The 15,213-nt window shown below is 38.9% G+C and overlaps 1 protein-coding gene across 4 annotated transcripts in view; it reads right to left on the reverse strand.

Annotated features, from left to right (window-relative positions):
• Positions 1–976: 976 nt before the first annotated feature.
• The window catches only part of eya4 (EYA transcriptional coactivator and phosphatase 4), a 51,096-nt gene continuing 36,859 nt past the window's right edge, over positions 977–15,213 (reverse strand). For 2 of the 4 annotated variants that reach the window (XM_058410223.1, XM_058410226.1), the window contains exons 11-20: positions 14,867–15,044; positions 13,884–14,020; positions 13,645–13,728; positions 10,385–10,474; positions 9,913–9,971; positions 9,250–9,410; positions 8,512–8,626; positions 7,143–7,264; positions 6,294–6,394; positions 977–1,696 (exon numbers count right to left, since the gene is read on the reverse strand). In XM_058410223.1, coding sequence (XP_058266206.1) covers positions 1,616–1,696; positions 6,294–6,394; positions 7,143–7,264; positions 8,512–8,626; positions 9,250–9,410; positions 9,913–9,971; positions 10,385–10,474; positions 13,645–13,728; positions 13,884–14,020; positions 14,867–15,044 — 1,128 coding nt within the window. In that variant the 3' untranslated portion in view covers positions 977–1,615. Of the gene's footprint in view, positions 1,697–6,293; positions 6,395–6,455; positions 6,557–7,142; positions 7,265–8,511; positions 8,627–9,249; positions 9,411–9,912; positions 9,972–10,384; positions 10,475–13,644; positions 13,729–13,883; positions 14,021–14,866; positions 15,045–15,213 lie in introns of all 4 variants that reach the window. The other 2 variants (XM_058410225.1, XM_058410227.1) reach the window with 2 other exon arrangements.

Genomic DNA, 15,213 nt, shown 5'->3' on the forward strand with positions numbered 1-15,213 from the left:
GTGTTGAGATTGGGTGAAATCACCATGTGGTATTGAACTAATTCAGATTAGACAGTTTAATAAGAGCTAATCTAAATACATGTAGGCACTGAAGTATAACTTTTTTTTAATTGAGTAATAAGACTGCTCTTTACTGCTTAAACTTTAAAGTACTGAACAATTCAGTTCTTATTTGTTGGATGTGAATTAAGGTCACAATTTCCTGTCTTATGTGGATGACTACTACTAAGAAGTAAACCAACCTGCTTATGAGAAATGCAGCACAAGATGCATATCATATACTTTCATTTCATTTTTTTTTTTTTTTTTTTTACTAGTTGTTGGGTGGGCTTTTAGTAATTAATCCTACTTTAACCTGGAGACTGTTATACCCTGAAGAACCGACCTGAAGTCTATATGTATAGACTTCTACTGGTCTCCAGAAAATGATTTGGTGGTGCAATTTGATTTTCTTAATTTTAGATGCTTTTTTGAAATAGTCTAGTGAAATCTGTGAAACACATTTGCTTTAGCAACAAAATGAGAAGGTTGCTTAGTCCCATGTTTATCTAATGATCTGAACGTGAATGACCGGGAACCCCCCACAAGAGCTGCAGTTTTGGAGATGCTCTGATCCAGTGGTCTAGCCATCACAATCTGGCCCTTCGTCAAACTCGCTCAAGTCCTTACGCTTGTCTGTTTTTCCTGCTTCTAACACATCAACTTTGAGCACAAAATGTTCACTTGCTGCCTAATATATCCCACCCACTAACAGGTGCCATGATGAGATCAGTCTTATTCACGTCAGTGGTCATAATGTTATGCCTGATCGGTGTATATACATCGTATGTGGTTTCTAATGGTTCAGGTTAAAGGTATGTGTAGCAGGAAGTCATTTCTGCATGAGCAGGTCCTACGGAAATCCTGCTTAACATTTGTTTTTTTCACATCAATGCTGCAGAAAATGAACAGGCGACAAATGTGGAGCGTTCACTCTTTCATTTTCAGTCTTTGTTGTTCATCTACATACATTTTTCCAAATGAACAAAAAAAAAATAAAATAAAACCCCACACAAAACAGTTCATAAGGCACGACAAATTATACACATACTTCTTTGCCAAAAACTTACAAAAAGACCAAATGAAAAAAATAAAATAAAACGCAAACACAGTCTTTAATGTTAAATGGAGTTCCTGTAAAATAATTTACACGAGTTATTAATGAACCTATGCTAGATTGTACAGATCTATCGGTTTATAGCAGAGGGAAAACAAACAAACAAACAAAAAAAACTGCACTAATGGGGCTGAAGCTCCTCTGAATAAAGAGGACGTTACGTAGAAGCAGTTTTTGTTTGTCTCTGAAAAATGAAGATCCCACCCAGATGCAGAGTGTATATAATGTAAGACCTTTTGTGAGCGATTGATGAGCCCGTTTCGAGCGTTAAAACCCCCCCTTTTTGCTCAGACAGACCGAGTCTTTTTAAGACAGTGCAGAGTTATCTCAGAAGCCAGAGAAATCATCATCAAAAAAGACAGACGACACAAACCAACGAAAAAGGAGACTGCAGTGTAATGTTGTTCTTAAATAGTTGTACAAAAAAGAAAAAGAGGCCTATGATACAGCTGTCGAGTGTTACAGGTACTCGAATTCCAGTGCTTGGTGGAGGGCGAGCAGGTCCGAGTGGCTGGATATTCGCCAGAACGGCATGTTGTGCTGTGAGGAGAGAAAGAGATAGCAGTTAAACTGGGAATCAGAGAGAGAGAGAGAGAAAGAGGAAGACAGAGAGACCATAAAAACTCCTACAGACAGGTGACAAATGAAAGGAAAATACAATATATAGTGGTGTTGATCCACAAGAAGCTGAACACCGTTCAGTATTTTCCCCTCCAGAATCTCCCTCAATCGTTCACATGGGTTCAAATCCCTAATCAGTCTAGATCTCATGCTATATCTTTTCCATTTCCTTATAGCGAGAAATGTTCCAACAGAGAATGAAGGGAATCACGGTGTGATGGGAAATTTGACATGGAGGTGAGGTCCTGACCTTCTGTAGACGTTTGTTTGTTATGACCAGAGATTGTTTGTGCAAAATATGTAATAAGGACAGAACTGCTATGGAGACTAGATGTCAGGACTCAAGGCTAAGACCTTGGTATGGCTATATTGTATAATGTCGCCAGTGACTGACTGACAATATTTTTCCTTTCCTGAATCCTGTTTTGTGTTTTAATCCTGATTATAAATACTCAAATGATCAGGGCCCGTCCTTTTAAATTTTTTAATTTAATTCAATTTATTTGTATAGCGCCTTTTACAATGGACATTGTCTCAAAGCAGCTTTACAGACGAAGAGAAACAGAGAAATATATTAAATTAAATTATTAAACTATTTTATCCCTAATGTGCAAGCCTGTGGAGACGGTGGCGAGGAAAAACTCCCTATGATATGAGGAAGAAACCTTGAGAGGAACCAGGCTCAGAAGGGAACCTCATCCTCATTTGGGTGACACCGGACAGTAAATAATGTAACTGTAACTGATTGATGTCCTTTCTTCAACAGCAATTTGCATGGAGAGCGTTTGGTCCTGTTAGGCACCAGCATAAATAAATCATGTATCTTTTTTATTCTTGCCTGTGTGCTATTTTTCTCAAAATTTCTACACCACAGGAGAAGAGAGAACTTTGGATTTATTTCTAATGTGTCTGATAGTTAATAAATAATTAATAAATACCCCCCCTCCCCTTCCAACCACAGCATAATCACAACAAATGTTTTTTCCTTTATTTCATCACCCATCTGTATATATGAGTTGCCAGTGTTTTAGGTACATCGATCAAGTCCTCTGCTCCGAAACTGACGCTAATGAAGGGATTAATGAGGATTGTCACCAAGTGACCAGGAAAAAGGTGAGTCTATAACAAATAAATATATTACAGTCAGTGTATGGTAGGTAGACCTAACAAACTGGCAACTCGGCGTGTATCACATCTCCTACATTTACATTAACATTAACAGCGATGGGCCTCTTAGTAACGTTAGTAGTGAGTATAGAAACGTTTTCGCAAACCAAAAATTCCACAAAAGCTCAGCAGGTACAGCGTGTCGGGTCTCCATGACAATCTACATTTATAATCCTTTATACACCTCATATGGGGCACCATTACATTCGCCTTTCCGCTCTAATGGTCCATATTATTCATTTAATTGCTGGATTTTATTTGGCTCGAAGTCAATAACGGTAAAGCTTCACAAATCTGTAATAGATAAGCTATTTAAATGTGATGAAGAATTCTATTAAAAATCTATATGCAATATTCATACATCCATTTTCTATACTCTAATTAGGGTCACGGGGATCTGCTGGAGCCTATCCCAGCACACATTGGGCAAAAGGCAGGGGTACACCCTGGACAGGTCACCAGTCCATCACAGGGCCACACATATAGACAGACAACCACACACACTCACACTCACTCCTATGGGCAATTTAGAATTACCAATCAACCTAATGTACATGGACTGTGGGAGGAAACCGGAGTACCCGGAATAAACCTGGACAGGCACGGGGAGAACATGCACACAGAAAGGCCCCTCCTGCTCAAACCCAGGACCTTCTTGCTGTGAGGCAACAGTGCTAACCACTAAGCCACCATGATGCCCCTATATGTAATATTATCCATGTAAATTCCAAACTCTCCTAACATATGAATATTTTTTGACCAGTCTGATAAATGTGGCCCGATGTTCATGCGACCGCGTCCACACGTTATATTTTACTACTATTACTCTACCATAAAGTTTTTAAAATCAACGTTATAGCTTTATTTCTGAAGCCCACTACTGTAACTAGAAACCCAAGAGGCAGTTATCACACAGTTACAGACAGAGGAAGCTGAGAGCAGTCGTGTCGCTAAGTTACCCACAATCAAATATCAATAAAGGGTTTCCTAAAAGGGCTTTGTGTATTACGAGGAACATTGACAAGCAGCCAAATGCTGACAAATCCATTTCTATATCTAGTCTATTAGCAAAGCTAAAGCTAAGAAAAAAAAGCAGAGTTAAAGCAAACCTCTTACAAACCCTTTATGAATATCAGCATGTACACATTTCTCATCGAACTGAGAAATCCGTTTACCAACAAGCATTTTTCAATACCGAGTTCACTTTTTTAAACCTGTTCATGGGTTGGCAAAAACACACACAGCTCTCAAAATGTGCTAATTCTTTCATAATACCGATGCTAGATTAGAATCAGAGCATAATAATATCATATAAGATGCCAAAAACTGCTAGCAAGTCACTATTTTTAGATTAATCCTGAGGTAATAATGAAAATGCAGTTTTCTCAAGTTCGTTTGGATTATTTAAGGAATATATAGAGTAGAATTTTATTAGTAAATTTTCTGAAATCAATTAATTTTTGGCGGGGTCTTTTTAAGATCTGGTTCACATTGGCTCCACTTCATGCTTCATATTAAGTTTGACATTTTGAATATTGGATGTCTTTTCTACATTTTTGGAAAGGTGTATTAAAACCCTTCACCCTTTTGACAATCTGGACAGCCCAAAGTAGTCTGGCAAAGCTGTCTTTACCTTGTTTTTACCTTCTTATCAGTTGAGAAATTGGAATTCGATTGGTCAATACATCACTTGTTTTCTGTCCATCAAAATGCAGTTAGTTTAGCCCAGCTCTAAAATATTGCCATTATATAACATACAGAATATATCACTATGCAATATATAAATAAATGTCATGTTACAAAATAAAAATGTCTTTTATATCTCTGCACATCTTTACAGTACACAGAGTACCACTGTAAAGAAATAAACAATTCTAAATGAAAAGAAACGAAATTTTCTTGTATGTGTACACGTTAGTGGCTATGTATTTGACTTAGAATATATTTGTGACATTTAACTGTTTTTACGTTTTCGAAAATATTTAACATAGAATATTTGACGATATTTTATTCGGAATTATTTTTATTCCTTTAAAGCTGCTATACAAATACAATTGAACTGAATGTGTTTATGGCTCAGAGTGCATGTGACTTAGAGATTAAATATAAAACAAAATATCTGACTTGCATTGAATGCATTTGTGACTTAAAATATTTGACTAAAAAAAAAACGTGACTTAAAATGTATTTGACTTAAAAATATTTGACTTACAAAATATTTAACTTAAAATATATTTGTGTCTTACATATTATTAGAAATAATTTGTGACTTAATAAAAATGGAAAACAGAAAATATTTGACTTAAAATGTATTTGTGACTTACAAAATATTTGAAATAAAAAATATTTGATATTTGACTAAATATTGGACTTAAAAATATGTGACTTAAAATGTATTTGTGACTTAAAATATTTGACTTAAAAATGTTTGACTTACAAAATATTTGACTTAGAATGCATTTGTGACTTACAAAATATCTGAAATAAAAAATATTTGAAATAAGAAAATATTTGACATATATTTTTGACTTGGAATGTATTTGTGACTTAATAAAAATGGAAAATAGAAAATATTTGACTAACATAATATTTGACTTAGAATGTATTTGTGACTTAAAATATTTGACTTAAAAATATATGACACAAAATATTTAACTTAAAATATATTTGTGTCTTACATATTAGAAATAATTTGTACCTTAATAAAAATGGAAAATAGAAAATATTTGACTAGCAAAATATTTGACTTAGAATGCATTTGTGACTTATGAAATATTTGAAATAAAAAATATTTGAAATAAGAAAATATTTGACAAATATATTTTTGACTCAGAATGTATTCTTGGTATTGAAAAATACTTGTTGCCTGTTTTAAAAAGCGGTAAATTCTCATACAATGAGGAAAAAATAGACTTTGCACACCCCCACACACACCCACACCCACACACACACACACACACACTTTGAAGTACACTGTTTTCTAAAACAGAGGCATTTCACCAGGTCAAGATGCTGTTTAGCAAAGATAAGTGTAATTCAAAGAGCTCTACATTAGGATCCTGGGTTGAACAGCTCTGTTTTGCAACTTGAGAAAGCTGTTGCATGATTGCCAGCTTGCAACAATGCAAGAGAAGATGCAAAACCGGCAAATCGATGCAGTGGTTACCGTCACCAGCATTTGTACAGAAAACACACAGACACCACATTTCAAGCCGTCAGTGTGAGCTAAAGTAAAGCATTGCTAGAGCACACACAGGGAGGAAGTCCACTTTGAGGGGATGGGGGGTGGGGTGAGGGGTTGGGAGGGGGTTCACACACTGCTCCCGGTTCACGGGGTGGGGGTCGTTACCTTGGTAGCAGCCTGCTCCTCTTCCACACCGTCCCCAATAACAACATACACTACCTTCCTGCCAAACCTTTGTATTATTCGCTCAAAGCAACTCTCTTTTCCTGCAATAATAAACAGGGTTAGATGTCAGAGGTGTAAAGGTCAAAAGGGCGTGAAAGTTACCTGGCTGGCCGCGTGCTCCTCATCGCGCCCATCACCAATCACTACATATGTAATGTTAGTGCCAAACCTGGACACTATACGCTCAAAACAGCTCTCTTTACCTGTGGAGAATACGGCAGTGCCTTAAGCTCATGTACAAACATACCATAGATACACAGAGGCTTCACCGCTCACGAGAGGATGAACGGAAGTTAAAAAAAAGAGAAGAGAAACGAGAACTCGGACAGAGAAAGGGATTTTTCCATAAACAATAACGAGTGATGGATTCATATCGACACACACACACTTCCCATGCACCTTGATTGTACAGTCCAAATGAAAAACATAACAACACATGTCAAGCCACGTGTGTGTGTGTGTGTGTTTGTGACTTAGCATCAATTCATAAAATCAAAACAGACCAGAGTGGCCTGGCCATGACTCGCTTTCTCCACCTTATCATTTTGTTACACTGATCATGTGACACACTTCAGCACTATCTGCCTTATTCAGTACAAACAAGCTCACAGACACACTCGCTTGCTAGAGTCATTCTGATATCAGCGGAGAGAAAGAGAGAGAGAGAGAGAGAGAAAGAGAGAGAGAGAGAGAAAAAGAGAGACAGAGGTCATCTCATACATTTATGTTTGCCTCATTCTTCTAGACCAGAGGGACGTTCACTTGTTCACTGAATTTTTGTTGACTCACCTATTTTAGTTGCGCTGTAGATGTTCTCGATAGGAAACGCTGAGCCCAAGCTGTAGAGCAGCACCTTCGCAAGAGCTGGTATTAACTGTGTCGTAGTCACCAAGACATTAACACAGTTACTCCTAATGGAAGCCAGCGAGAGAGAGAAAGAGAGAGAGAGAGAGAGAGAGAGAGATTTACATACTGTATCATTCTTTCAAATGCTGGTTCTAACTACTAAAATATCTTCCAAAGTTGTGTACATTAATTGTAATTGTTTACATTAATTGTCGTAGGCTCTTATTCAATTCAATTCAATTCAATTCAGTTCAATTTATTTTTTATAGCGCCTTTTACGATGGACATTGTCTCAAAGAAGTTTCACAAAAGTAGAGAAACAGAGAAGAGAAAATATATGTATATAAATTAAAGTTACTACTTTATCCCTATTTAAACCCTAATGAGGAAGTCTGCGGCGATGGTGGCGAGGAAAATCTCCCTGAGATGATATGAGGAAGAAACCTTGAGAGGAACCAGGCTCAGAAGAGAACCTCATCCTCATCTGGGTGACACCGGACAGTAAATAATGTAACTGTAACTGATTAATGTCCTTTCTTCAACAGCAACCAAGGGCCCATGAGGAACTATAAGGTCAGTGTAGTTTCTGAGTCCATTATAGGCACTAAATCCTTGCTGTCCTTGCTTGCTATCATGAAGGTTTGGTATCAGAATGTTCATGAATACAAGCATGACTTGTATACCACACTTGTTATCATGATGGAGACAAAGGGAGCTTTTATTGGTTGTTGTTCTTTCAGCTGCTCCCTGTTCGGGGTTACCACAGTGGATCATTTAGTCGTTTTCGTTAGTACACCGGATACCCTTCCTGACACAACCCTCTCATTTCATCCAGGCTTGGGACCTAAGAGTTTACCCTTCAGTGGCTGGGTTAGCTTCCTACCCACGAATCGAACCCGGGCCGCGGCAACAAGAGCACAGGATCCTGCCTCTGGACCACCAGGAGGCTAGGGGGCGTTTGTTGGTTAACACTACCTAATTCTATTCGTTATTTCGAACTTTTAGCTGTATTATGTTCATTTACACACACACCTATGGACAATATATGGGATGTAGTAGCTTAGTGGTTAAGGCTGATCAGTAGGTTGTGAGTTCAAATCCCAGGTCCACCAAGTTTCCCCTGCTGGACCCCTAAGCAAGGCCCTTAACCCTCAGTTGCTCAGAGTTGAAATGTATGTCGCTCTGTCTTCCAAATGCAAGAGATGTAAGTGGAAAATCAGTCCACTGAAAGAACACATGAAGTTGGAAAGCTAGCTATGTTTATTTATTCAGTGTTCAGCGTATATACTAGATGAGGTATCAGTGGGCAGACCTGGAGCTGATGATGGACAGGGACTTGAGTGCAGTGGTGAGCCACGAGTCTGTCAGAGCCTCGACTTCGGCCCTGAGCTGAAGCCATGCGTCTCTCTTAGCCGGACCTAAGAGCCCTGAGGAAACGGGGTGAAAAAGACACATCATTCACCACATGCTACATTTAACACTACAGGACTCTACATATAATGTATAGAAATGATTTGATATGTAACATGGGAAAAGCAAAAATGCAGAATACAGCATGGTCTCATTGTGAATCGATTATTTTGGAACCAGAACTGATTCAGAAAAGGTGAATTAAGTTAAGAACAGGTATTTAAATAAATTTGTGATACTTATTTTTGCCATTTGAGGACATAATAATGTCATTATTTTAATCAAATTATATCTTAATATTATTCTTCACACCTACTTGAAGCATTCAGAAAGCCTCCAAAAAGTTTATTTAGCATTACCTTATGAACAGAGTACATGCTTTTTTATGGGTTTTTAATGTATTTTGATATTTTGAACAATTTTTGACATCCAACTTCCCTTATTTATCTTATTAAATAAGATCTTATATTATATATCTTATTAAATAAGATCTTTATCTTATATTTATTTATTTACTCGTCATAATTAAGTGTGTATACGATGCAGTTTCTATGCAAATCGCAAACTAACAGCTTTCATCAGACGGCATAAACGCATCCTAAACATATTCATTCCTAGAGGTCAGGTGATGGAAGCTTACCTCCCACGTTGTTCTTATACGTGCAGTACAACTCCTTCACTCGTCTGTAGCGGAAGGCCAGCTTCCTCATCCAGTCCACTCCGCCCCTGACCCCTGTGGCTAAGCAGAGGCTTGCGCTAGTCGCAGCTGCATGGAAGCCATCAGTGGCAAAACTGTAAGTACTGTCGATAATAACAACAACAGCCATGTTTTAAACATCCTCGATGCATTTCAGTTAATTCTAACAGTAGAAGTGTGAGTATTAGACTAAGGTGGCTATTAATAGAAATCAAACAAAATCTTGACATAAATCTTTATATATCTGCTTCATGTGACTCATCATATGTCAAACTATAAATATTTCATGGGTATAAAATAGCAAGAATATTCTGCTTTATTAATTTAAGTTAAATGTGAATCTAGGTAGGTATTATTTAGTCATATATTTTGTTAAGACAATAAATAAAAAAAAAAAATAAAAAAAAAAAAAAAAAAAAATAAATAAATAGCGGGATTTCTTGTAGCTCAACTACACTTGGACTACAAAAAAAAAAAAAAAAAAAAAAAAAAAAAAATATATATATATATATATATATATATTTTATGTGAGCGTTATTATCTTTAATGCAAATAATTGTTTCTCCAAAATACTGCGCTCCAGTTAGGGCAGTGTTTGAGACGCACCTAAGGTCCTGTCCGTTATCATCTGATGACACATCATCAATGTGCACCTGATCACATTCCTGTAGAGAACACACACACACACACACACACACACAAACACACACACACACACACACACACACACACAAACACACACACTGTATATGTTAATGTCCCAATTGTAGCTTCATGAAAAACCACCAGGGGGCGACAAAAGCTTAAACTCACATATACACATGGGTTGAAGACAAATAGTGCCCTAAAGTAATACCCCTAATACTTCTGTCCTATACATATATGCCCTTATTCCCTTATTTCCAGTGTATATAATTATTTGTCTTTAAAATTTACACGGTTTACTTACAAAATAGACACATCTCATCTCTATTTATTAATAAAGAAAGAATGTGTGTCAGTTGTGCAGAGTGAAGTGCCTCAAGTTGCCTCAAAATACATACATAAGCGAAAGGAAGGACAGGACATGATAGATTACCTCTAAGTCATTAAAGAAGAGATGCGTGTCTGCAAGATTAAAGATCATCTCTTCCATTCTCAAACCCAGCGTCACCGCCATCGGAGCATCCTAAAGAGAATTCGAAATCATTGTCATCATCATCATCATCAACACTGGTGGACAAACCAGTGACTAGGACAAGTAGATTACGTGATTGAACTACATACACTATATGTCCAAAAGCATGACCACCTGACCATCATAACCATTACTGAATATCCCATTCTAGATGTAATGCTTTTCTCCTGCTAATAATAATAAGCTCCACTCTCCTAGGACAGCTAGATATTAGAGCAAGACTGTAAGGATTTCAGTCCAGCTACAGGAGCACTACTGAGTGTGCTTAGTGCACAGGGGCATTGTCTAAAGGTTTAAGTTTCTTAGTCACAGTGAAGGGAAACTGTAATGTTACAACGTACAAAGACTGTTATGTACTTCTATCTTTGTGGTAAGAATTTGGGGAAGAACCTCATATAGGTGTGATGGTCAGGTGTCCACAAAGTGTAGCGATGCTACTTGATCTATTCGTTCCAAATGTGAACTATTTAAGAGTAGTAGCATCTTTTCAAATTGAGGAATCTATATAAATATATAAAGAGAAATAAAGATGTTAGCCAGGAAAAACACGTTCATCAACATGTACTTTTGGTGACTTTTTATCAAGGGAAAATAAACACAAAACTTTCTGGAGAGAATAAGGACGACAGCTGCACAGATTTCCCCCCTCCTTAGCCTATAACCTGTTAATACACGTAACTAGCAAACTAGCCTGCTTTATGATGTTATGTTTGCTATCACTTTTTTGGCCTTATCAGGCAACCAAAGAAAAGGAAAGCAAGCTTTTAACTTGTCCACTTCTCAGCATCACCATCATCACCTTTATCACCAACATAGCATTAAAAAAAAAACAACACTCTTCAATTTTATTAGCCTGCTCTCAAACAAATGTGTATTTTCGTGACACTCCGGCATCTCGTCTGTCTTTAAACTGCTGCGTCTTTCGCTTTAAGCCGTCTCACACACACTCGCTCCAACTCATCAACCCCCTCACATGCACTCGTGTCATCTCTCCGATATACGTATGTGCATACACACACATTTAAAATAGGAGAACGCCGGAGAGTAAAGAAGAGACAGGGTTAAAGAGAAGGAAAATGAGCAGAGGAAAAGGGGAGGGGGGGTCCTCAGCTGTAAAAATCATCACATGTGAGTTGGCTGCATGCTCGCTGACTGCCTCAAAGTGTGGAGCCAGAATAGAAAATAGTGTGTCTTCGTCTTCCATATACACCTACACTCACGCATGCATTCCTAATGTCTTGCTCTTTACTCCAGTGTTTCATATCCCGAGCTGATGATTACTCTATTTAAATAATAAGTGACAAAATGAACTTCTGCGCTGGAGATATGTACAGGACGCTGAATAGACTGTATGTGTGAAATTTTTTACACAAGAATCATGGGAGGAATATTTTTAAAAAAAATTGTGACAGCTGTATAAAATCCCAAAGGGTTAGGGGCTGGGTGCCAAAACTTTTAAGACTCCATGTTTAAACCATTGTGCAGCCAACTCTTAATAATTCTGATATCTCAATTTACTGGTTAACTCTTTTACAAAGACCTTCACATTCTTTGCATGCCTTGTACTTTAGAATTGAACATCTTTCATTTTTTTACTGAGGAAATTCTAAACTATTTTTTTCCCCCGTCTAAGCTGAACCTCATTTTTGTTGACTTTAAATGCGCCGCTTTGGGTTTGTAACATCGCTATCGGAATCGAAAGGTGTCTGTCTGCCTTCCTGTCTGCCTGAATTCTGTCTGTCTAAAGTCCTTATAATATTAAAAAAGCCCTTCTTCAAATAACATTTGGTTTAACACTTTCCATGTGGGTGCAAATGAATCCATTCGTCCCAGCCTGTGTGTGTATATGTGTGTGTGTGTGTGTGTGTGCATATATGTGTGTGTGTGCGTGTGAGTGAAACAGGTTTGGCACCGTCACTGATGAAGTGCCTAAGATCGGAGGGTCCTGCTCGTCACTGCGCTGTCAGAAATAGCCCGTCAGCTGGGAATAGATGCAGCTGTCTCCACAGCTCTCACAGAACCAACGACAAGAAATGAGTGAAGGTGTGAAAACAGGGCAAACGCTTCACACATCTACTCAGACGCACTGTCAGAGAAGTCGGTATAACCACTAGCATGTCTTTTCCAGCTATACAGAGCCGCTGCTCATTCAATTAACTGCTCTCTTAATCTCTTATCCATGTGTTGTTAAAAAAAACAAAACATACAACATAATTAATATTAATAAAGTACTTACTTCTGAATTCACTCGGTGTTTCCACACAGCCATATTTATATATCATGGACTTAATTATGAACAAGAGGCAGTATCCAGAATCACAAAGTCTTCTTCTTTCGGCTTTTCCCTTCGCCACAGTGAATCATCTCTCTCCACCTATCCCCCGTCTTCTGCATCCTCAACACATACACCCACTAGCTTCATATCCTCATTTACTACATCCATATACCTCCTCTTTGGCCTTCCTCTTTGCCGCCTGCCTGGCAGCTCCATGTCCAACGTTCTCCTACCAATATACTCACTCTCCCTCCTCTGGACATGTCAAACCATCTTAACCTGTCCTCCCTAACTCTGTGCCCCAAACGTCCAACATGAGCCGTCCCTCTGATGTACTCGTTCCTAATCCTGTCCAACCGTGTCACTCCCAAAGAGAACCTCAACATCTTCAGCTCTGCTACCTCCAGCTCTGACTCCTGTCTCTTCCTCAGTGACACTGCCTCTAAACCATACAGTCTCACCACTGTCGAATCACAAAGCAAAGTAATGAGAAAAATTGCATGTTTTACTTAAATAGGTGCTTAAGTACAGTAGATCTCCTTGGTGTGCCAATCAAATTATACTAATCACCCGAGTCTAGTTTTTGGAGGAAGGTGCCTGAGGTGTCAGGAGTGTGGCTTTAAAATTTTTTAAATCTACCAAACCCTTATCACATAATGAGGACATGTGGGATGTGGTATATGGATCGGAAGGTCTACCAAGCTGTCACTGCTGGGTCCCTGAGCAAGACCCTCAACACTTAATTGCTCAATTGTATAAAAAAAATGTGATGTCGCTCTGGATAAGGGTATCTGCCAAATGGCATAAATGTAAATGAAATGCAGAGAGAAATAAAGGATTAAAAGAATGAGCGAAGAAGAAGAAGACGAAGCAGAAGACTGCATACCTTTCCATATTTCTGTGCATAAGATCCAGTAAGAAGTGAGTGGAAGACTATAATGGTCTCATCCAGATCCCAAACAAACACTCTCTGTAAAACACACACACACATTCAAATACAATACAGATATCACTGTATCCTTGATTACTGATAATGCTAAAGCCATATGCGACATCAGTGTGGACATTTACTACTTTAATCGATATCATTTTTATATGCCTTAGTAGTAAATCTACGCATTTTACCTCCAGATCGCTATCAGGAGGAGGGGAAGGGTTGTTCTTCCTCCCACGCCCCCTGGCTTTAGTCCCACCCCCACGGCATGTCCGGTCGTCCAGTTCCTTGATGGGCGTGGAAGGACTCTGCCCCGCCTCAAAATCACCTAAATGAACGAAAAAGCTGCTGATTGAGGGGTTGAGTCTACATGTTTATGTACCAAATGTCACTTTAGCTGATAAAGTAGTGAAATGGTCCTGCATAGTTCTATTCCACCAGCCAGGTGCTTGTTCCTGTTCTCGGACCATACCACATGATTCCACTGCTCATTACCAGCACCAATAATGAATCTAAACTGTGCAAACATTACAGAATGCTGTTTATTATCAAATTCCCACGTGTTTAATAACTAGAAGACGTGAGGGCAAGAAGCCTTTATTAATGCCACACATACATTCGCATATAGCAGCTGAGGAAGGTGGGGTCAGAGCGCAGGAGCAACTATGACACAGCACCCCTGGAGCAGGGAGGGTTAAGGGCCTTGCTCAATTGCTTAACAGTGGAGTTTGGTGGTGCTTGAACCCCGATCCTCTGATCAACAAGGCAGAGCCTTAACCACTTGAAACACTACTGTCCACCTTTTCTTCGTGTATCCCAGCTGAGGAGGTTGGGGTCAGAGCTCAGGGGCAGATATGATCAGTGAACCATGAACCAGTCTATACAGTGCCCCCGGAGCAGTGAGAGTTAAGAGCCTTGGTCACTTGCCCAACAGTGGTGCTTGATGGTGCTGGGGCAATTGAGCAAGGCTCTTAACCCTCCCTGCTTCAGGGGCGCTGTACAGACTGGTTCACTGATCCAGCATCAGCATCATGTCAGTGGAAAGATGGTTTGAATATATAGTGAAGCAAATCATCAACATATTCAATGTCACCCTGGAACAGAGGTTTCTACCTAGAATATGTCCCAAGACTTGGCACTGCTATCCTCAATGTCCTGATTGGCCAGCACTCACCTGGGTGCATCTCAGGAGCCTGTCCTGTGATTACAGGGGCGGGGTCTTGCAGTTGATAGCTGGAGGTGGAGCCTGTGGCGTCCAGTGTGTTGTTGGTTGTCATATAGGAGCCGTAGGAAGAGGCAGAGTAATACTGAGCGTACTGATTCTGCCCGAACGCTGTATATGAGGGATATTCCTGCGGTTGAAGAAATAAACCAACTCAGAACTTACAGCTCAGGAATTCTAATAAGCACTAAAGCCTTGAGATTTGTGTGTGCGTTGTAGACAGATGACGGTTGAGAGGGTACAAGATCTTTCCAGCCTCCCTAAAGCAATTTTGATGATTGTGGTCAACCAATTACATC

Source organism: Hemibagrus wyckioides, linkage group LG15 (genome assembly GCF_019097595.1).
Source record: "Hemibagrus wyckioides isolate EC202008001 linkage group LG15, SWU_Hwy_1.0, whole genome shotgun sequence".
Lineage (NCBI taxonomy): Eukaryota > Metazoa > Chordata > Actinopteri > Siluriformes > Bagridae > Hemibagrus > Hemibagrus wyckioides.